The following is a 23,354-nucleotide window of genomic DNA, read 5'->3' as shown; positions in this document are numbered from 1 at the left end:
ATTTACAGTTGTAAAATTTTAGCCCTATTTTAATTTTGAAATCTAGATGAAACGTAATCCCTGGAGTGCTCTTTCACTGTTGCAGTATAATCTCTTCATATGATACCTGATTTAGTTGGAAACAAATTAGTAACTGCATGCTTAAAGGAAGCAATTTAATAAACAGGATTTTAGAGAAACCTAATCAGAATTGTAAAATGATGCTGCAAATCAATTGCATTATACAGAATTACTAGGTTAGATGTAGCTTTTAGATAAGTGTGGGTAAACCTGAGGCTTCTGCACTGCCATTGTCAAATGCCTTGACAAATTTGCCTTTCTCACTTAAAAGGAAAAGAGGGGGGGTTACCGTTTCCCTTAAGTGTATTGGTTCATTCAAACATGATTAAAAAACAGCCTTTTCAAATCTCCTGGGCTGAGACCAAGCAGACAGTGGAGCTGGTCCCAGCTGTGACAGGGTCTCTCTAAGTTCAGCACACTGGCCACGGGCAGCTGTTTAGGATGGGCAGGATGTGCTGAGTGGTCAGGTAGCATGAAAAGGGCAGGAGTTGCAGCCCTACACCCGAGGGTTTAGGTCTTGGGGGTCAAGAATGGGAGTCCTGCCTGGTCCATCTCTGTTACAGCATGAGGGCTGTTTCCCAGAATCTTTGCAACCAGTCCCGCTGTTCAACTTGGCCTCTGCAGTGGGGGAGACAAATAAACAGCAAATTGCAACCAAACCTTCTAAATATTGTAATGGAAGCCACAGATCTTGCCCATACTCGAGAGGAGGGGATTACACAAAGGTGTGGATGCCAGGAGGCGGGGCTCCCAGCCCTCTGAGAGTGCAGCCTCCCATCGGTTGTATGTTACAGAGCAGCCACAAGGGCATTGGTTTGTCATAGTCTCTACTCAGGCTGTCATAATAAAATCCACAGACAGCAGGGATTTACTTCTTACAGATCTGGAGTTCTGAGTTCCAGTGTCCAGGCGCCAGTAATGTAGGTTTCAGTCTGAGGCATCTTCTCTTGGCTGGCACCCTCGCTGTGTGCTCACATGACTTCTTTGGGTATGCGGGGGCGGGAGGCGGGGAGAACACGAGAGAACACATAGCCTGGCCTCTCATCTTCTTACAAGGACACCCATGCCAACAAATTAGGGCCCACCCTTCTAACCTTACCATTTGACCTTTAGTAAGCTATGTATCTCTCCAAATACAGTCACACTAGGACTCATAAGAACTTTGCAGGAACACAATTCAGGTTAAAAGAGTCTTCTATTCACAGTTTGTTCATATCAAGAGATATGAATTGGAGTGGCTTGGAGGGGAATTTACTGGTAGTTAAGTTATAGACTTCTTCAAAGAGCACCATTCAGACCTGAGGAAACCCTGACTCCATCATATTGTAGTGTAACTTTGGACGAGTTACCTATTCTCAGAGATGAGTTTCTTCAGGATGATTTTCTAAAAATTGTGGTTTTCAGGGTATTTGTAGGATGGTGGTATCATTTATTAAGCACCTTGCACAGTGCTCAGCACACCATATGCACTGATTAAGTGGTGGCTGTTATTATTTTATTTGTGGCTTGATATTTCTGTACATCTTCTTTATCTTTTATCCACATTAAGTGATAAATTTCCCATGAATTCTTCCATTTCTTCTAACCAAACGTTATTACCCTCAGATGAACTCTAGGACTTGATTTTCCTCTGCCCTGTAGCATTGACAACTATTTATCCCTGAATTTAAATACATCTCTTATTTCCTCTGTTGTAGTACATGTTTCTTAAAGTCAAGGACATCTTACACATCTACCTCCCTTTCAGAGCCCTGCATCCGGGACCCGGGCTTCCCTCGCAGCCCCGGCTTCGTCCGGAACGTCGTCCGGTCTAAATAGCATATTACACTTTTATTATTACAGATTTCTTCACAACTCGTTCAGAGGTCAGATATACCCTCCAAAAGACCAGATTCCTACTCACCACCTTCCTTTAATAAACAGAAGCTTGCCTTTTTACCAGTAATGCTAATGCTTAACAATTGAGATTATTTTATCAAGCTCTACTTTTACATGGTATATTATAAAGACAGTATTTCCCCCTTTTCCAAATAGAAAAGTATCCTGAGTATGCATTTTCACTTGCCCCCTCACGCCAGCCCTCATTCCTATGCATATAGCTTCCACCCATTTTCACCTCGGAGAATTACTGCCCTAAACCATTTCTGACATCCTGCAGAATCCTGCTCTAGGTGGTAGTGATGCCCGCACTAAATGCTTAAGTGACGACTCCACCCCCTTTGCACATATGTAAGAGAATATCTGTCTCCCCTTTATTTGGTTCTTTTGTAATGAAAGGTGTTAAATTGATATACATTTGAATTTGTGAACTCTGTTTTCTGAAACAATTACAGTGTGTGCAGCCTAAGAAGTGATCCTAGGCATGAATTATGCCTTCATAATGCCTTTCTTTTCTGAACTCGGAGCACTCTGTAGATATTACCGTGTCAACACTAAGGACTCCCTATCCCTGGGAGCCAAGTGAAAACGAGACCATGGCTGTTTTTCTGCAGGGGAGTAACACGTGGCCAGGAGGTCAGGAGGGGCCTGCCTGCCAGAGCCCCCAGACTGTGTGTGCCGCACAGACTTCCCTTTATGTTCACTAGCCATGAATTTGTCATGCTGGCATGCAGTGGGGGAGTGGGTACAGTGTCCCAATTAGCTCTCTTACTAAGCTAGCAAACAAAACACCTTTGGTCACAAGATAATGGAGCGAATTTATGAGGTGATCTTTCTTTTTAAAGGAATTCTGTGGCTGTACATAGGAATCAAAATTTAGTGTACTGAAAGGAGGTAAATTACATCTGGTCTCCAGCGGAGGCCTCTTTTAAATCAAAGTGACCCATTTAGAAGCGGCCTTATTTGGAATTGGATTGCATTGAATAGGGATTGTTTTAAATGAGTCCCCCGCTACCCTATGGAATTATTTTATGCCTTTGAAACGACTGGCTTTGTGTGGTCAGCCCTGCTTTATGGATTGCTGAGGACATGGGAAATGTTACTGTGAGCTTCCAGGGGCAAGAAGTAGGGGCTCTTGCAGGGTCGGGCCTTCTTTCTGATAAAGCAAATCAATGATAAGGAAAACGAGAATCTTCGGCTTTCTGATGCTTACGAGGCCCAGTTGAAAATGTGGTGATATGGGTAATGAGGCCTCACTTTTAAATGGTACTTGGTGGTAACTTAGAAACGTTTCCTCCTTACTCTCTTGTTCAGGGCTCATCTTACCTTTTTTTTTTTAAACACAGAAATTGCTTTTTAGCCTAATTTTTATTAATTTATTGTGATGACAAATTTTCAGTTGAAGACCCATCTGTTACCAGACTATTAAATATTAAATCTGAAGCAATGAATTAAGTATAGAAGTGAGAGTATGTAACAATAACAGATACTAAAATATTTTTGAAAGATGGAGTGAATGTATGCTGTGTGTGTTTTGGTATGCTTACAATGCCTATATTTTGGTATCAGTCGTAAACTAAATGACTGATTTTTCTTTATCTCGGTATCATTTCTCAAGACAACAGGTTAACATTTAACTCCAGTGGTGAATCCATGCTTTTACTTTCTAGTTATTATTTTAATCGAGTAAAAATATTTCATGCCCTGAACCCGAAATTTGTACATTAATTTAGCAGAAGAGTGTTGCTATAGAGTGTAGTTTGCATGAAACACTTTCAACTTTCAGGCTGAAGGGGATAATGTAACTTCTTTGGTTCCCCCCTTCTCCCTGCACCGTTTTTAAAATAGCAGTGCTTTTCATACTGTCAGAATTTCATGTTGTGACACCCTACTCAGAAGTTATGACAGCAGGGTAATGACAGCAACTGCCTCCTAAGAATCAATCAGGCAATTAATTTTGTAAATGAAATGCTGATTATACAAAGCTTCACATGAGAGGCCCAGTGATTAAAATCAATTTAACAAATTGTTTCAGGTGGGACTTGATTAATAATTTGCCATAAATGTGGAGGATCTATGACCAGCATACCTTATTGTTACTCTTACTACTCTCTAGTTATATATAAAAATTCCTGTTTCTCTTACTAAACTATATAAAACAAATCTACAGGTAAGCTAAGCACTTGCCCTCTCACAGTGCCTGGGATAGAAGCCATGTGCACGTGTACGCATGTGCTTGCGCCCTCGCTCTCTCTCTCTCTCTCTCACATGTATTTCACTCTAGTTGTCTAGCTAGATAGACCTAGCTAACAATGAAAATGGAAAGCGTTATTACATTTTTTTATCATCCTAGTTTATATATTCCCGTGTTTTACTTAAAACAAAAAATAAAAATCTGTCCAGACAGTTTTGGGTACAACCAAGTGAAACAGGTGCTTTTTCTATGAAGTGTGTTTTAGTCTTTCCTTACGCTAGCTAACATATATTATGTACCTTACAGGGTGGCATTGCTTCCTAGACATTTCCATTCTTGATAGAAGTGGGGGTATGTGACACTGTATGGGAAATGGTGCTTTAAGATGACTAGCGATGGTGACATTAGAGCAGGGGAGTAACAGCCGCCTGTTCGGAGCATTCGAGTGTGAACCCGGGAGAAGCTGCACTTGGAGTAGGGGACGCAGCTGGATGTCTGTCTCAGTCACACACCAAACATTTATTACGTGCCTGCCACAGGCCAGACTTGGGGCCAGGCTCTATAGTTTACTACTTATAATGGACACATCTAAGATGGCATACAGTATTATTTACAAGAGGATGGCTGGAGGTAAGGGTTAGGGTGCATTTGAGTTTCTTTGATTGATTTATTTTATTAATGAAATAACAGCAGCAGTAATTGTCTACTGTGTATGATAAGTTGGGGCGAGAAAGAGAATTAGGATGAGGAAGACACCATTCAAGCCCTTACGAAGCTCGCTGGTGAGGGAGACGGACATAAGCAGAGTTGCAGGCGGTTATAGTAAACGCTGACTGTCTGTTAACTAAGAGGCACAGTATATGGTGGGAGTTCTGAGAAGGCAGACTATCTGCTGGTGCTTTGTGGGGTTAGGAAGAATTGTTTCAGTTTAGAGGTAGCCCAGGTATTTGGGGTACAAGGGCATTCTCAGAGAGGGTGATTAGATGCCTTAGTGCATCAGCACGGAGGTGTGCAAGAGAGCTGTCCAGGCTCAGTGTGGGCTAAGACTTGACAGGTGGCTGGAGGTCACCTTAGAATTAATTGAGCCTTGATTATTTGAATGTTGAACTTGTGGGTTTTGAAGTCTTTAGATACTTTTAAAACCCTCTTTCTGACTTCTGTTTTTTAAATCTTTATTGTTGAAAGCATTACATACGTCTGTACACCCCCCCCCCCCCCATCACCCTGACCCCTTCTAGTCCACCCTTGCCCCAGCCTCCCCCTAACTTTTGACCTTCAGGGCAGTGTATTGATAAGGTTTCTGGTGAAAGAATGAGGCAGAAAGGAGAAATATCTCTAAAGGGCCACATTGTTGTGCTTCTTACCATGGCAGTTGGTAGTTTGGGCAGGAAGGAGGGATAATTCTAAAATGCCAGACAGGAAGGGACTTTGAGAGTTCATCTCTTAATCCCTCACTTTACGTGTGAGGAAGTGTGAAGCGCAGAGGAGTGGAATTGCCCAGTAGAAATAATCTCTAACACTTAATTGATCACTTGCTGTTGTGCCGGGCCCTGTTCTGAGTTTTGTGCCTCCGGTGCTATTTAATATTTGAAACTGTGACAATGCTAGGAGGCCGGTGCTGTTGCAGCCTACCCTGTCAGGGGTGGAAGCTGCAGTTGAGAGAATTTACGTGGTGTGCCCACGATCACACAGGCGTGGGGAGCCACGTGCTGGCCGGGCAGGTTTACCCGGGAGTCTGCACTTGACCCCAGGCTCCTGTACGGAGGCTTCTCATCAGGTCCTACCGTGGATGGTGGAGAGTTGGGCTTCGCCTGCCATAGCGAGCACTTAAACTGCTCTTTAGTTGGTGGTCGCTGACCCCGTTCTTCCTCCACCTGAAGCTCTGTCAACCACGGTTTTGGAATAATTTCAGTTTTTATTGGTACTGAGATTTAAAAATCCCGGATGTGTTTTCATTTGAGTAGTTGCTGTCCTTATTTTAAACCAGAGAACCTGACAGCCAGCCTGCCCCCTGCCTGCCCCCTGCCCTTGGGGCGCTTCCCGGAACAGGTCTGCTGAGCCTGGTGAAGGGCAGAGGAGGGAGTGGGGCTACTCACTAAAGTGGCAGTTACAAAAGCTTTTTTTTTTAACTTACAGAAACAAATCAGGGAGAGTTCTGGGTTAAAAGATAGCCCATTTCACATCTTTAAGGGCTGATTTGAGAGCTTTTAAAAAGCCTGGGCCAGGAGCCTCAGCACATTCTGAGGGTTGAGCGGGAGAACCTGAAAAGGTGACTAGTGGGAAAGGGTTTCCACCAGGGCAGGGTTTTAACTCTGAAAGTCTTTTTTGTTTGTTTGTTTGCTTGTTTTAAATGAAAATATTTTTGTGTGGAATGGAAGCTTCCTAAGAATATTTTAAAAATCTACTTAGAAATATATATTCGGTGTGTTTTGCCAGCATCAGTACTTTTAGGAAAATTGCAGCCTCTACCTCCCTCCCCAGTTATACCTTGTCACATGCACTTGGGTTTTCCCTCTGTGCTCTCATAGGTTTTGACTCTTCTAGCTCCCCTGTTCCCCCACTGCCCTCCCCACACCACCCAGCCTCTGAGGCTGTAAGCCTGCCAGAGGCCCCGTCCATCCACATTGCACAGGGCCTGGGGGCTCTCAGTTGGAAGGAGCTGCACACCCCCTTGCAGAAGGGATTGTTTTGTCTTTGTGTTTCCTTTTTGTTTGTTTTTAGCTTTCATTTTGAAATAATTATAAAATTGATAGGAAAGTCATAATAGTATAGAGAAATCCCATATAACTTTTACTTTGATACATCAGTTTTCAACTTTGTGCTATGTTGTTTATCCACCTTCCCACATACCTATCCATCTTCTACACTGTCTTTTCTTAGAGCCACTGAGAGTAGGTTGCAGTGGCTGCCTGAAATCCACAGGCGAAGGGTCCCGAGCCTTCCTGGGCTTGGAAAAGGTGCGCCAGGACTGATGAGCAATGTCTGCCTGTGCACAGCTGTGGAGCCCTGGAGGGTAGGGTACGTGCCTCATGGGTTATTCTGGAGCTGTACCTCATGGAATAATGACAATGGGATCTATCCCCATTGAAGCCGGCATGTGCCGAGAACTTGACTGTCTCCCGTTCTGTAACAGCTCTAGTGACAGAGGTGATCTTGCTGCTCAGGTGACTTATGAGATGCAGAGACACTGCAGGACTTGCTTAGCGTCATACAACTAAAGTGGTGGGAGGGAAATTTGACATCTTCTCACAGACCTTCTTTTCTTGACTTAAATCTATATCTGTATGGGAAATGTACCATATTATTTCTCTTAAGTAAGAGTTTGCTACTAGGTTTTCAGTAGTGACACATGAATATGTACGATATTGTTTACTTAGAGATGTAAATTTTAGAAATTGTTAAAGCTGTGATAATAGCTTTACAGTTTTTTGGTGGTAAGAATAATATCCGAGGGAAGGTAGAAATGCATTCCATTACTATTTTGATACTGCTTTTAGACTACACACACACACACATTGGTTTGTTCATAAAGTTATTTCATTTGCTAAATTAAATTTCAAAGTATAGTTCAGTCAGACAGTAATTTACTCACTGAATGGACATACAAGCTGCTGCACTTGGGAGATTAGGCGAGTAATAGTTTTTTGCCGCTTTATAAAAATCAGGCAAAACCCGGCGAACCCAAACAGCTTCATTTTCTGGACTTACTCTGTGGTACTTAGAAGAGAGCTATAAATGGGTTTAATACTTGTCTTCTCCATCTCACTTGCTATTCCTGGGGTACAGACTAGTTGGGGAGGGAGACACATCAATAGTCACAAATAAATATTCGTGCAGACTTTGATGAGTGCTGTGTCCAAAAGCACAGCCCTTTCTGAGGGGACGCCTCCGCCGTGTTAGGGAGGGCGGCTCTGAGGGCAGGGAGCAGAGCCCCTTCTACTTGCAGAGAAGGTGGAAGAAAGGACATGGTTTTTCTAGAGCCCCCCCTCCCCTCCCCAGGCCAGTGTGGTGGGAGGGGAGGTTTCCTGTTGATGGCAGGTTTCTAATGAAGACTTCTCTCCCAGAATGCTGACTGTGCGGGCTGGCCGTGGTGGAGAGAGGAGAACGAGTCCGGATGCATCCTTGCATTCTAACCTGTGTGTCTGGGTGGGGGGTGGTGTCTTTGACTGAAATTGGATCCCCTGGGCATCCAGGCAGGAGTGTTTGGTGGCAGTTGGGTACAGAGCTGTGGGGCTCAGAGAAACCAACCAAGGGAGATACATTTGGGGGACGCAGGCATGAGGTGGTATTGGGAGCTGTGGCTTATATGAACTTGTGAAAAGTGCAACTTTGTCTGCAATGGTGCGATCCTTTACCTCTTGTACCTATTGGCCGAGAGGCGCACATTCTAGTGCAGCGGTTCTCAACCTGTGGGTCGCGACCCCTTTGGTGGTCAAATGACCCTTTCATAGGGGTCGCCTAAGACCATCCTGCATATCAGATATTTACATGACGATTCATAACAGTAGCAACATTACAGTTATGAAGTAGCAACGAAAATAATTTTATGGTTGGGTCACAGCATGAGGAACTGTATTTAAAGGGCCAGAAGGTTGAGAACCACTGTAGTGAGTGCCCATGGCAGGCATTGTACTGTACTGAGAGCTAGGTACAGAGATGAGTAAGGCACAATGTCCAGCTTTCATTAACAGTGTGCCGGGAGACAAGAAAATAAATAGATTAAATTATTGAGGGATTTTTTTGCTCTGACTTCAGTTCGCTGCTTTGTTAAGAGGGAACAAAAGATTTAGGAAACTCTTCCTATGGGATAAACCCTGTGGTACCTCATTCAGTCCCCAGCAACACAAGAGGTGAACACGACTGCACTCTGTTGAATGTGAGCCTAAGTTTATATAGCTCATGAGTAGTACAGGCAGGATTCACACCCAAGTTGGTTGGCTCTAACCCCCCTGCCTTTCTCTTATATTTTTTGTCTTGAATTCTAAGTGTTTTCTTAAACTTTGGGCTATTGATCCTATATAATAAAAGCCCAATATGCAAATTTCCCCTCGGGAGGTTGTTCCACCAGGAGTTCCACCGGGAGACTGTGAGTCTGACCACTTGCTATGATGTGTGCTTACCACCAGGGGGTGGCGTGGACCATGGTGGGTGTCAGCGACGTGGTGCTTGCCAGAGGGCGGCAGTGGAGGTGCTGCTGGCCCCAATGGGCCTGACTAGAGTGGGACCGAGGCAGGATGGTGGAGCAGGTGAGCGGGTGGCACCAGGCCAAGGCAGGTGCAAGTGGGGGCCTGATAGCCCCGCCAGTTGCCTCACACATGGCAACTAGCGGCAGCAGCGGGGGGCACTGAGGGAGCTGGGCAGGAGGCCTGGCCCCAATCGATGGCCCCGCAGGCGGGATGATGGAGCAGGTGAGGGGGTGGTGCCAGGCCACGGCGGGGTGCCAGGTGGGGTTGTGGGGCTGTGAGGCTGGGGGCGTGAGCTGGGTCCCAATTCCCGCAGGCTACCCTGAGGGACCCTACCTGTGCACAAATTCGTGCACCGGGCCTCTAGTTTTTTATATTAGAGAAGATGGAGAAATTTGAACCATCAGGGGATTGTCGCCCAGAGACAGATGTGGATTTATGGTTGCATAACGAGTTGAGTCAGTGAGTTGGAGGAGCGCTGGTCAGCGGAAAGGATCTAAGGCAGTGGTTCCCAACAGAGGGTACATGCCCCACAGGAGGGTAATTTGATGTTTAAGGGGGGCAATTCTAGAATGAGTTATTAATAGTGAATTTTTTTCATTTCTTATGGTTCTAGGGGGCTCATATACAGTATATAAATATATATTGTAACATATTTATGCATTTCAGTTCTCTACTATGTTTTGAAAATTTATTTGCTATTTTTTCATATCATTTCATATTATTATTTTTTTTAACAATTTCTTAGTGATTTCTACCTCAGTACTTCAACTGTCCTTTTGTTCCTTTATTTTTCTCCTTCATGTATACCATGTTCTTTGGAAGCTTGTTTAGACCAAGTTAATGGCCTTTTAGGCGTCCTCCATGTGAATAGGAGTTCACTTTTTGAATAATAAGAATTATATGTCATGGGGGGCGGGGCGGGGGCATCAGGATTTAGAGATGCTTAGGTGGGGCCTGGCCACAAACAGGCTGGGAAGGTTTCTGACGTGGACCTTCCTCCAAGAACGCCAGTGCTGGGATTTCTGTCAAGTCTTCATGAATGGCGTTGGCGCTTAGCCCAAGGCTCGTCCTCTCCCTTGACCTCTCAGTGTTTGTACCAGCAACATGGACAGAGACATGAATGAACTGGCATGCTGATGTCATTGGTGGTTGATTCCAGACAGGAAGTACAGTTAATATGTTAGATGTCAGGCTAGATGGTGACCATAAATAAGCAAAAGGAGAATAAACAGAGAGAAAGACAAATTCTGCAACTTGAGTCAGCTAGCCAACTGTATAGCAGGAGATGGGGAAGTGGGAACTAATCAGCTGATGGGGTGGATCAGGAGCGTAGAGGGGCTGCCAAGTAGGCACCGAGATCTGTGGCTGCATCAGCACTAGAAAATGTGGGGCCTGGAGAAAAGGAAGCAAGTTGCTCCCCATAATACCTTTTGAGTTAAGGGGACTGAGAATTGACATATTTTGCTCAGAAAAGGGAAATAGATACAGCTATCTTCAAATATTTGTGAAAGGACCAAAGTAAAACCAGTGGATGTAAATTACAAGGAACAGATTTCTGTTATATACAAAGAAATAATTTATAACACTCATGGTATATACAGTTTTAGGGGATTTATGCATACATCATGTATGGAGGGTCTTTTTAGTTTCAAGAAGCGTGTTTCATTGCTGAACCCTTTATCAGGTGTTTTTAAGAATTGTGATAAAGTGAACATGTATTAAAGTGCTTTAGAAATGCATGCCAGATGTTAGTCAGTATTTGACAGTGCAGGTCAGGAGTCTTTGGCTTTCTAGAAAGCCTCTGAGACTGTATGGTAAATTTGGGATGTACATATATCGTGAATGCAGTTTTTGAGTATCCCTAAGAATTAAGAATCACAGCTTCTGATTGTTACTTTTTATTGGTAATTTATGGCAGTTCCTTTATCAATTATACATGTAACAACATGTTAATATTTTATGGTTAATCTTAATTCTGAAAAAATAAAAATCACGTGATATTTTAGAGTCCCGATAAAATTTAAAGTGTAGTTAGGAAAAAATGTTGTTCGTTCTACTGTTCAGTGATAATGTATATGTGAAAAACAAACACACTTTTAGATATTCACAAAAATGTTTGTCATCCCCTGCCCTCTTCCTTCAAATTTATTCTGTGGTTCTACATATCTATCTATCTATATATATATAAAAGCCTAAGCGACCGTTATGACTGGTTGACCGCTCGACCGGTCACTATGACGCGCACTGACTACCAGGGGGCAGGCACTCAGTGCAGGAGCTGTCCCCTGGTGGTCGGTGCGCTCCCACAGTGGGAACGCCGCTCAGCCAGAAGCCAGTCTCAACGGCTGGCGAGAGTAGCTGCGGCGGCAGGAGTCTCTCCCACCTCCGTGGCAGTACCACTGAGCCATGGCGGCAGGCGCAGAGGGCCTGATTGAGCAGGAGCGGCTTGGTGCTGGCCCGGGCTCGGGCTCCTCCCCGGCTGCCTGCCACTTTGCTCACTACTACATCCCTTGGGGGATGTCAGGTTGCTGGTTTTGGTTCAATCACTGCAGGGATCCTAGATTTTGAGAGAGCGTAGACCAGGCTGAGGGACCCAACCAGTGCATGAATCCATGCACAGGGCCTCTAGTTCTATATAATAAAAGCCTAATATGCAAATCAACCGAACGGTGGGATGACTGGCGGAACGACTGGTCGCTATGACCGGTTGCTATGACATGCACTGACCACCAGGGGCAGACGCTCAACGCAGAAGCTGCCCCAGCCCACAGGCCCCAGGCCAGCCAAGGTGGGTGCCAGTGGGGACCCCCCCAATCGACCTGCCGGTCACCCTGCAGAGGGAGGTGACTAGCAGCAGCGGCGGGGCAATTGGGGAGTGGGGCTAGCCCAGCCGTGGGCAAACTACGGCCGGCGGGCCGGATCCGGCCCGTTTGAAATGAATAAAACTAAAAAAAAAAAAGACCGTACCCTTTTATGTAATGATGTTTACTTTGAATTTATATTAGTTCACACAAACACTCCATCCATGCTTTTGTTCCGGCCCTCCGGTCCAGTTTAAGAATCCATTGTGGCCCTCGAGTCAAAAGTTTGCCCACCCCTGGGCTAGCCAGTGAACGGGCCAGCACCGCCCCCCAATCACCCCGCCAGTCGCCTCCTGCAGCAGCAGTGGGGGGCGGGGCCAGCAAGCAGGCAGCGCCAGACCAGCCAAGGCGGGTGCCAGTGGGTCCCCTGGATTGCCCCACCAGTCATCCCATAGATCGGCCCTGATCGCTGGCCAGGCCTATAGACCCTACCCGTGCACGAATGTCATGCACCAGGCCTCTAGTATAATATATATATATTTTCTCTGTAACTTAAGGCCAAAACCAAAATTTTTTTTTTTTCAATACAAAAGTTTATTTAACAAAAGTTCAATGTGAAAATGGACTGGACTCTATTTTTATATTGTAGTAAAACAGGTGCTATGGAGAGGGGACATGTGGAAGTAGTTGATTTCTCTGGTAACTATAGCCATTCTTCATACTCGTTCCAAGGCTTCTAACATGATGATACTATTTCCTCTTATTACCACCATTCCAATATTGTTCTGTTGCCCACCAGTTGCCATCTCCACACATTCATCTATCACAAGATTCATAAAGGGATCAAATCCCCGTAATATTCCTTGGACATATCTGCCACCATTTAATTTCAATGACAACTTCTTGTCCATAAATTTTTTTAACTCGGGAGGGTGAGCTTTGCTCATGGTGGCCAAGCGAGCTCAAAGATACTTCCAAACGGAATTCGGGGCCACTCTGGCGCTCCCACGGTAGGCCTGGCGTTTTGCCAAATCCAAAAATATTGACTATGGGCCCTACATGGGAATCTCAGTTGTTTGGAGCATCATTCCGATATGCCAAGGTTGCAGGTTCCATCTCTGATCAGGGCGCATACTCTTAAGAAGCACCCAATCAATGCATAAATAACGAATCAACGTTCTCGTTCTCTCTCTCTCTCTCTCCCCCTCCCTCCCTCCGTCCCTCCCTCTCTCCCTCCCTCTCTCCCCCTCCTAACCTCCCCCCTCACCTCCCTTTTTCTTTCTCTCTAAAACAAATAAACAAATAAATGAATAAAAATATTGCCAAAGGTCCTCTTCCAAGTCAGTCTGTGAGTATTCTGGCCTTTCCCTGCCCTCTTCCACATTGCAAATGGCATCTTGGTGAGAGGGCACCAATAATTTGGTAGTTCTTAGAGCCAACAATAAAACAGACTTTTCTCTCTTTTTTTAAAAAAATATCTTAGAATTTCTCTTATTGATCCTTTCCATGGCATTGTAGAATGTGGCTAATATTTCTGTAGTGACCAAAGAGCGTATGCTGATAACCACATTTGGAATTCTGATGTTTTAGTTCAAGTCTTAATAAACAGGCACTATTTTGGTATTAGTACAAGCAGAAAACAAAACGGTTTTAGGTGCTGGGTTGCATTTTTCCCCCCTCCGTCTCATGGCTGTACATGGATGCATGTTACAGGGGAGGGTACAGGCTCTGAGTCAGGAGACGTGGCTCTGCCCCCAGTGCTGCCCTGGTTCTGCACCGCTGGGTGCGGCCCCAGCTCCCAGCCTCCTTTAGCCATCTGGATGGGGAAGCTTCTTTGGGTTCTGTGGGAGTGCTGACAGTGGACACTGGGAATCTTGGTGTTCCTGGTTGAAGAGGAATATGCACTCTTTATCAAAGGAGGCAAGAGTCTCTGGTGACCTGTTCCTATTTTTGACTTAACCTGATTCTAATGACGTTAGAAGAGCTTGACTGTGACTGTTGGATTTTGTATTATCATTGACTTGACATGTGTCTTCTGCATACGTGTGCTGAGTTGATGTAGACATTGGTCAGTGATGTTTACTTTCATATTCGAGAATGTTTTACTTTATGTGATCAGTCGTCATCCCCTGTGTGAGTCACCACAGCCATCTCAGCCATTGGCACTGTGTGCTGAGACATAGAAAATGCAAAGCATGGGTATTGCCATTTGAGTCTGCCTGGGAGGTAGGAAATAATACATGGAAAGTGGAAAAGTCACGCATGGATTAAATAACAATACAAGGCAACTCAGGACTGCTACCAGCAGCGTGGGAGCGTTTCTGGGCAGGTCCATTGTGGCGTTCCTGGGGTGGGTGAGGGGAGAAGTTCTGTGGTCTTGAACCCGGATTGACTGAGCGTGGTTTTAGGCGGAGAGGAGAGCAGGGGCAGCCATAGGAGGTGGGGCAGTTCCTCTCTATGTGTTTGTGCTGCATATGGAGGGTGGCGCAGGCCTGGAGGAGGACAGAGGCGGGACAGCTGGGTCCCATCCGCCCCCACCCCACAGAGCGCCGTACCAATGTTTGCAGCATGCCTGGGAAAAAACCAGAGGCATTTAGAGTTATATTTAGCATCACAGCAAAGTAAACAGCGATTGCTTCACGATATGACAGCCACTACTTACAGGTCATATGGCTGCCTCTGATCATTATCAGCCTAGTTTTCACATGGCTGTAATTCATGCACATCACTCACAAACATCCGCCATGGTTTTCCATGTACTTTTCCATGTCTCCGTGTGTTCCCCTATGCTGACATGTTATGGCTCGGTCACATGCTCTGTAGCATTGGATACTTAAGGAGTTTCAGTTTTCTTCTTGGAACCATTAGTAAGTGGCTCAGAGACCCTTGACAGTCCTTACTAATTCAGTTTTCACAATGATTGTCAGGTAGGTAGTACTTCTCCCCTTCAGTGGGTGAGAAAACTGAGAAATAAGCAGTGTGTGCAGGGTAGTGGTGGTTGGGTAAGGGTATGGACGCATCCGCTCTGGATGCAAAGCCCATGCTTTTCCCCAAGACCACGCGGTCTCCCTTCAGAATTAGAATTCATGTAGCTGTGGACAAGTTTGGGTAAGTTGCATCCCTGCCCCACTCGAGAGACTGTTAGGGTTGGAACAGATATAATTCTTCACGCTTTTGTTTAAAGCTTATTGACCTATTATCCTCCAGAAAGACTTACCTACTGGTTCAAATACTCACTCACATGGGGTTTCATCATTTTTGTCATTTTATAGGTAGGAAATATTACTTCAAAAGTTCTCTTTAATGCTAAGAGAGATCATTTCCCCACATAGCAACTCGGGAAGTTTCTTGCTCAGTCTAGATACGTACGATTGTGGATCAAAACCATGTGGTGGACCTTCTTTCTGTGGGTTTTTGTGATGCCTTTTCTTCAGTGGATGCTCTAAGGAGTTGGGCTGAAGAAATTGTGAAATAGTATACGCATACAGAAACTACTAACCATCTCCTTAACTCAATACAGTGGGGCCTTGACTTATGAGTATCCCAACTAATGAGTTTTTCGAGATACGAGTTGCGAGCTAAAATTCGGGTTGCGAGCCAGCTTCAGATACCCCACCGCTAGTTGGCGCAGCGAACGTCACAGTGAATGCCACAACGTCAGCCCAGCATCACGTGTCTCACTCGTTCACTTCTTGATTTGACATACGAGTAATTTGAGTTACGAGCTCCGTCACGGAACGAATTAAACTCGTAAGTCAAGGCCCCACTGTATTGGAGTAAATACAGTTACATAGATATCTTTATTATAAAAACACGTGTAGGCATACTCCGAAGGAGTGGTAATGAAGGAGTATTTAAGTATAAAAGGCATCAAGTTTAGCTAAAAGGGAATTGTTTTTAACTTGAATAATCTTTAAAAGGTTAGTTGGATTCCCAGGCTAACCTCTGAAAACCTTTTAAACCTAGAATACAGCCTAACTGTGCTACCTGGTATGTCTAGAATCTGTATTCCAGACATTGTACTCTTCCTCATCTAATAGACTCAGGGCTGGAGGCAGCAGTGGCAGCTTCCGAAGGGAGATCCAGGAAAGGGTGTGTGCGTGTGTGTGAGATGTATAACCAATCACTCATACATAGATGTGTGTGATGTATAACCTGTAACTCATGCATACATGTGTGTGATGTATAACCTATAACTCATGTATGTGTGTGAGATGTGTAACTCATACATATGTGTGTGGTTGTGTGTTATATGTGTAACTCATACAGGCATGTGTGATATGTATAACCCTATAGTCATGTTAAGTGCTCTTTGAAAATGGGTGATTTATATTGTAGCCTTCAAAGTACTTTTTTTTTTTTTTTTTTTTTTTACATAATTGAAGCTTGGGTTACTGCAGTTGTAGAATGATATCTAGAAAGGAAAACCATGTATGGAATAATATATTGAGAAGTATTTGAGGACATTCTTGATGTGGGCCATCTCTCTGATACAACGTAAATTGTTTGTGAGACATGAAAATGGAGATGCTCTGGAATATATCAACAGAAGGGCAGGTGATAGAAATAGAAAATTGTTTTGGGCTAGATGTGAATATGAGGAGCGACTTGGCCTTTATGATTTTTGGAAAAGTCTTAAGTTTGGTTTGGTCTTTGGTTTCTTTCAGAGATACTTGTAAAAGGCAGGGGTTGAGACCCTGCAGTAGCACATCTTTAATGTTAGAAATAGCAAGAGTACACAGTGGGATGGATTTGGATTGTGGGTGAATGTTTAATAATCGGCCAAAGAAGAGAAGGTTAAAATGGAATAATTTGCACTGGATAAGTGTCTGTTTTCATGTCTGAAGTCTCACTGGAAGGTAGTTGATGCATTTCGAGAGGTGCAGATAATCTGTGTATTTCATGCTTTCGATTTGGAGAAATCTCAGTGTTAAGCTAACATTTTTGACATGGGTGCAAATTAGTTGAATTTTAAGTAGGACTGTGAGAGTTCCTGGCAGTGATGAAATAGATATTACAAAAACAGTTTTAGTCACTGATAAGATGAATTTGCTGCACTGTTATCTATAGCATTAAAATGTAGACATTCTCATCATTTTCCAATTAGAATTCCTGCTTTAATTATGCCAGTTTTGGTTGTGTACTGTTTGAAATGAAGTAAGCAGACCTTCCATATACCCAGAGTAATCCAGACTGAAGGTGAAGATAGGGCTGCCTCAGGGCCCCGTATTGGAAATTTAGCCTCGAATCAGATTGACTGAGCCTCTCTGTAGGCCGTTGACTCACTGCAGATTCTGAAGCACCAGCTCAGCCTCGATTTTCACTCTTCCATCGAAAGTTTTATTTTACCTTTTGCAACAAAGTGCTGTTTTAGGCATAAATTCTAAGTTAAATCATTCTGACAAAACTTAATTCTTAGTCCTTCTGTTTTAGTTTTATTACAACCTATCTATCAACATATATGTTTATGTTGAATTGTGAAGTCAGTACACGTGTAACATCAGTATATTGTTTGAGCGATTTCTGTCATTGTTATGTGCACAGTTTTTCTTGACAGGTGAAAGTAACACAGATAGAATTCCATGAAACTGTGAACTTTGAGAACTACTTGGCTGACACATATTTTCATTCAGGCAAATCAGTTCCTGGCAAATTCCCAAGAATCCCTCAGGACTGAGCTCAGGTGTTTCTTCTAGGAGCTTGGAGGTGCTCCTTGCCCAGGGCCTCGTGTCCCCAGTCAGGACGTCTCCTGCGTGGGGCATTGTAATCTTGGTTCAGCCACTCTCTTTTAGTGACTGCCTCACTTCTCAGCCTCTGACACTCCTTTTTATGCCACCAGCGCCTGGCACAGTGCAGTTCCTGTGTGGTGAATGGATTAATCAAGTCATAAGAATGAACACCAGGGTAACCCTAAGAAGGAAGAAGGGCAAAGATCGATGCAGCCTTGGGTGGGGTGTAGGTGGGAGGCAGGCCTGGCAGCTTCTTCAGCTTGGGTTTGGGGTGTATAGTCCTGGCTCCCCCTTCTTGCCTCCCATTCGTGCCTCAGTTCATAGTCTTTCAGATTCTGCCCTCACGTCTGATGAGACTGCCCTGGCCACGGTCAGCAATGGCCTCCTCGTCACCGGGACAGCAAAAGCTTTAGCCCTCACCTGTTGGACCCTGAGCTGCATTTGACATGCCTGTTCTGTTGCTACACATGACTCCCTTCTCTTGCTCTCTAGAATTCTAACTGCATTTTCTGAATATTCGTTTGGTCTCTCTGTGCCCCCCCCCCCGCCCCCCTCCCCCCCGCCTTCTCCCTTAATTGGTGAATATTTTCTAGATATTTGTCCTCCACTTATTTTCCTGTTTTCATATATTCTTCCTGGATAAAATTCTTGTTTCACATGATTCCCATCGATTAATTCATCTAGGATTTATTGAGCATTTACTATGTGCCAAGTGCACTGTTTGACTTCTGTCCTGGAGATATAATAGTGACTAAAACAAAAAGATCGCTGCCCTCCAGGACCATATGTCCTCTGTATGCAGAGTTCCCTAGTTGTTATTGTAGGCTGGAAACTCACTGTGTGTCTTCCTTCTGGGTATTTTCTCCTGGATTTTCAGTGGGAACCTCAAATTTAATCTGTAGAATCCTGAAGGGTCCCACTTCCCGGGAGTGTTGATGTGCTTCTGCCCCGAATGCTGTCTCAGCATCTGTGAAGCCCCCTTGCTCCTGGCTTCCACCACTCGGTCTCCAAGGTGTCCCGCACCCCCGACCTGTCACTTGAATCTGGGCTTGTTTCTTCTGCTGCTCTACCAGTTCAGGACCTCAGCTCACCTGCCTGCTGTGGCCACCACCCTGGCTCCAGCCACGCCCGAGATCAGCCTTCTGAGAGGCAGATCTGACTGTAGCTCTGTTTATCCCCAAGGTACAACCTGAAGCCTTTAAAATGACATATAAGGCTCACCTTGTATATACTGGCTTCTGCCTGCTTCAGCTTCTCTGCAAATTGCTGCTTCATTTGGATCTAAACTGCTTGTTGCCTCATACACACCAGGTAGCTCCTCTCCCCTGAGCCCCTGCTTTGTGCTGTTTCTCTGCTTTGTGGTATTCTACGCCCTGCCCCTCCCCATCTTGAACATGGGTTTCTCCTATTTCTCCTGCTAATCCTCAAGTCTTCCTGAGAGTTCCCATGAACTCAGTGTGAACATGGAGTCTGGCCCGCAGTAGGGAGCACTATAGGGTTTGGGAAGGAAGGAGTGACCGGCCTGTTGGGTGAGCGCTGCAGGCCCTGTAGCACTGTGGCGAGGGACTTCCCCACCCCTGCCTGGCTCTTTGGAGGCTCTGGGATCTGAAAGCCCAGGCTGAGGCTCCGGCTCTGGCTCTCCCGCATGGCCTTGGCCCCGAGGCCCTTGGCTGACTCACCAAGACAAGAATAAAACACAGAGTCTAGTTTTGAACTGGTTATGTTTGGTAAGATGCTGACTTACATAGGAAGGTGGCTTGTGACTGACTCATAGTCCTGGGTGCTTGATCATGCACACTAGTGATCGTTGAAAGTGTTTACCCTAGACATTCTGTATTATTTAAAATCCTTTCACTTTCTAATGAGCACTCAGATGCATTAATGTTTGATAAGGACTTGCCGACTCAGGTCTAAAATAAAGTAGTTCTAAGAATACTTTTAAGTCAGAAAGTGTTCCTAGCCGTTTAGTGTACCTTGCCTTTGTTACTAGTAAGCTAAGAGGAGCTGGGTGAGACTTACTCCCACACGCATAACAGAATTTAGATGCAAATGTTTTCTCTCTGCTTAGGATGCACGTCTTTCCTTATGTTTACTGCTGGCTCCTCTTAGTTGTTAAAACCTTCCTAAAGGTAGAAAAATAAAATGTCTTGTGTCCATGTAGGTGTTTTCCTTAATGCTTTTCTGGGTTTTTATTTATCATTGTTTATAATATTTTTTAAAGGATAGTTGTGTTTTTAATGTATGTGTCATCATGACAAACTTTCTGCCTTTGTAACAAATAATGACTTAGTAAGCTTACTTCTTCACTTATTCTTTCACAGGGCAGCCCAATGGATCCCATGGTGATGAAGAGGCCTCAGTTGTATGGGATGGGCAGTAACCCTCATTCTCAGCCTCAGCAGAGCAGCCCATACCCCGGAGGTTCCTACGGCCCCCCAGGCCCACAGCGGTATCCTATCGGCATCCAAGGGCGGACCCCAGGGGCCATGGGAGGAATGCAGTACCCACAGCAGCAGGTTTGTGCCTCTTGTTCCTCCCCCACCCTCTTCTCACCGGGGATAGGTCTATCTTGTCTTTATTGTCCACCTAAGGTTGGTATTGGGAGAATTAGGGGGCATGTCACTGATTTTCTGCTCTCTTCAATTTTCATATATATATATATATTTTTAATAATCACAGGTACAACCCTCCCCCCTCCCCCCATTTCTTTTAAAGAAAGAAGAGTGAACTTCTTAGAACACAGTTTGGTAGAGGGCCCGTGTTGCCAGCTGTCTTTGAAAGATGTACCCTGTCATCATTTTGCAGCAAATTATATAGACCTTAGCCCTGAAGTGAACTTGCCTTTCCAACATTTCTGGTGTCAGACTGTCAGAGTTTGAGCTGTGAATAGACTTCCTAAGGCAAAGTTTTAAGTTATTTAAAGGTCTTTCTCATGAAGATAGCATCAACTTAAAAAAAATTTTTTTAGTCTCCCAAAAAGTTATTTTACTTTTATGTCTTCTGTACCTTTTGAAACAGGTTTCTGTATTTCATATAAGAGGATTTGATGTGTATCTGTTCTCTTAGATTTTCATGGGTTTTCTGTTTTTACTTCAAACAAACAAAAAAGACTTTTCCCGTTCTCAAGACCCAGGATTTTTCTCTAGAATCAAACAGTTGGAGTTGCCTTAAGTGACCATCTGCCTGATAGCAGTAGTAACCTCGTCTCCTGGGCGCTGGAGAGTGTACCCTGTATATTACCCGAGGAAGCAGGAAATCTGGGAAGGGTGAGTTAGACTTGGCAGGGGAGTCAGTCACTAGGTACACCAGGAAGGCTGATTTATAAGCCCCCTCCCCGTGCCGTTAGCCCCAGGGTGCTTCGGGCTGCCGCCTCCACGGAGGGAGAGGGCTTTGTGTGGCGCTGGCATAGCCCACTCCAGGGCTTCACAGCCCTTCTCTCAGGAGGTGCTTCCTGACGTTTGACCAAAAACCCTTCGTGGAAATAAAACTGGCACTTTTGTTCTCTCTAAAGTGGATTGGAGAATGTACATCATATTCCACGTGCTGCATTAAAAGTTCCTGGTTAAGGTGCCCCTGAGCCTTTTCTTTCAGAGGCTGAATAGTGTCTTTCCTCTTTACCTTGGTCCTCCACTGGCCATGCTCTTATTTCCCACGGTTGTAGAATCCCGCTCTGGTTCCTTACATGCCTCTGTTACAGTTGGAAGTTCTCACCCTGCTTGTTAAAGATGGGCCGCTCAGGAGTCTAGCATAAGCAACTCTAAACTTTTCCAACATTACTCCTTTCTCCCAGCAATACCTTACTATCTAGAGTACAAATCTTTAATTGAGGTTGCTAATTGTGAGAGAGAGATAATTTGTAAAGGATTGAAAAGTGAGGCGAGAGGAAGAAGGCCAATGCAGCTGGCTGCTGAAGCCCTAATTCTGCCCTGGCGAGTTCACTGGGGCGCTGATCGTTCCATGTGATGCTCTGGCCCCAGGGAGAGCAGAGGCAGAAAGCTAGTAAGAAGTAGCAGGACCTTAAACAAAAATCTAACAAAAAAAAGCAGCAGCAGCAGGACCATGGAGAGGGGGCGATGCTGGTCACTCCTTGCTTCTGCCCCTTTCTCCCCGCTGCTTTCCTGATGGGAAATTGGAAAGCCATTTCGAAAGGGGCTGTTTATGGCAAGCTGCTGGCTGCTCCTTTATCTGTCCTCTGAATGAGTTCCAGTCTTCCTAGAAGTGTTTTGCCATTGGCTTAGTTTGTAGTAGCAAAGTGGGAATCGAACAATTGGAGAAGGTGTGTGAAGAATGATTACCTAGGAATGTGCTTAGCACACATGTGTAAGGCTAACGTGGAGGACATATTACAGATACATAGAGTACCCTCAGTGTTCTTAGCTTTTTTGTTTTAGTTAATCCCTGTGGCTCTTACATCCTTGTGAAATCCAGTGACTATGGGTTTATTGGAAGGGACAATTTGATGAATATTACCTACCAAGTATTTTAGCAAATGTTTAGTTAAGATTTTTAGATTAGGTATTTTACTGCTAACCAATAGAAATGCCTGATTCTAAACACAGATCTTTCTGATGGTGAAAGGGAAGTCAAGTATCTGGTAGAAAACAATGCTTTGGCTAGAAAATGTCAAACTTTCCTATTGAGTTCATCATGATGGAGGGTTCTAAAACCCCTTATTGCTTTTCATCTTTTCATTAGTTATTATATATCCTTGAAATAAACTATTTCGTTTTGAAATCTAAAAGGCTAAATTAAACCTAATTGAACGCCTTTTTGAATGTAACATTTTAAAGGGGACACACAGCTTTTATCATACATAGTAAGTTCATGTGGTCAGTTAGGTGTAGGTTTTGAAATGGGAAAAAAGTGAAGGTTTTGGTAAAGGTTATTAGAACACATTTATTTTGTTAGCTTTAGTCTGTGTCCTTTGGTGAGGAATTTTCAGTGAGTTGCTTTGTGTGGGTAATTATGAACTTACCCACAAAGTCCTGGCACAGTGATTGGCTGCTGGTCTTATTTGTCTTCTCCTAGTATTGTGTAATTGTCTGAGCCTTGTTGTAGTCATGGTTGCTAATGTTGTTCAGGAAAAAAGTTGGAAGATAATGATGACATCGAGTTTTTATTGCGTGGCCATCAACACCGAGGCATGACTTTGCCTTGGGTGGCATCCAGAGCTTTCTGCGTTTGGTTTCTGAACCTCTAATGAGCTGAATCCGGTTCGTTTAATATTGCTCCTATATTTCTGCAAAGGTTCAAAATGCAGGAATTCAAGTTTGTAAATTGAGTGGCCCACTTACCAGCTGAGTGGTAAGTTGTCTTTGGCTCAGGGGTCACAGTTTGATTCCTGGCTGGCATTCCACTCCTGTGACAGGAATTTTAAATGAGTATTCTGTTAGAAAGAACAGCCATGCTTATAGGAGATTTAACATGGGTGGTATCACTGCTTGCTTTTCGTCTCTGAGGGTCAGGAGGAGCTGGCCACTCAGTGTGTGATTTTAGTATTAACCTG

The 23,354-nt window shown here is 44.4% G+C and overlaps 1 protein-coding gene and 1 pseudogene across 3 annotated transcripts in view; one reads left to right on the top strand and one right to left on the bottom strand.

The window, feature by feature from the left end:
* Positions 1-23,354, top strand: part of ARID1B (AT-rich interaction domain 1B) — a 401,326-nt gene that overhangs the window by 72,624 nt on the left and 305,348 nt on the right. For all 3 annotated transcript variants that reach the window (XM_070417417.1, XM_070417415.1, XM_070417416.1), the window contains one exon: positions 20,170-20,364. In XM_070417417.1, the coding sequence (XP_070273518.1) occupies positions 20,170-20,364 (195 nt within the window). The remainder of the gene's footprint in view (positions 1-20,169; positions 20,365-23,354) is intronic.
* On the bottom strand, positions 12,771-13,141 carry LOC139013002 (small nuclear ribonucleoprotein G pseudogene; annotated as a pseudogene).

The sequence above is a fragment of the Myotis yumanensis genome, unplaced genomic scaffold (assembly GCF_028538775.1).
Source record: "Myotis yumanensis isolate MYYU_CA2020_CCGP unplaced genomic scaffold, mMyoYum1.0.hap1 SCAF_6, whole genome shotgun sequence".
Classification (NCBI taxonomy): Eukaryota; Metazoa; Chordata; class Mammalia; order Chiroptera; family Vespertilionidae; genus Myotis; species Myotis yumanensis.
This window is presented reverse-complemented; position numbering and strand designations above follow the sequence as displayed.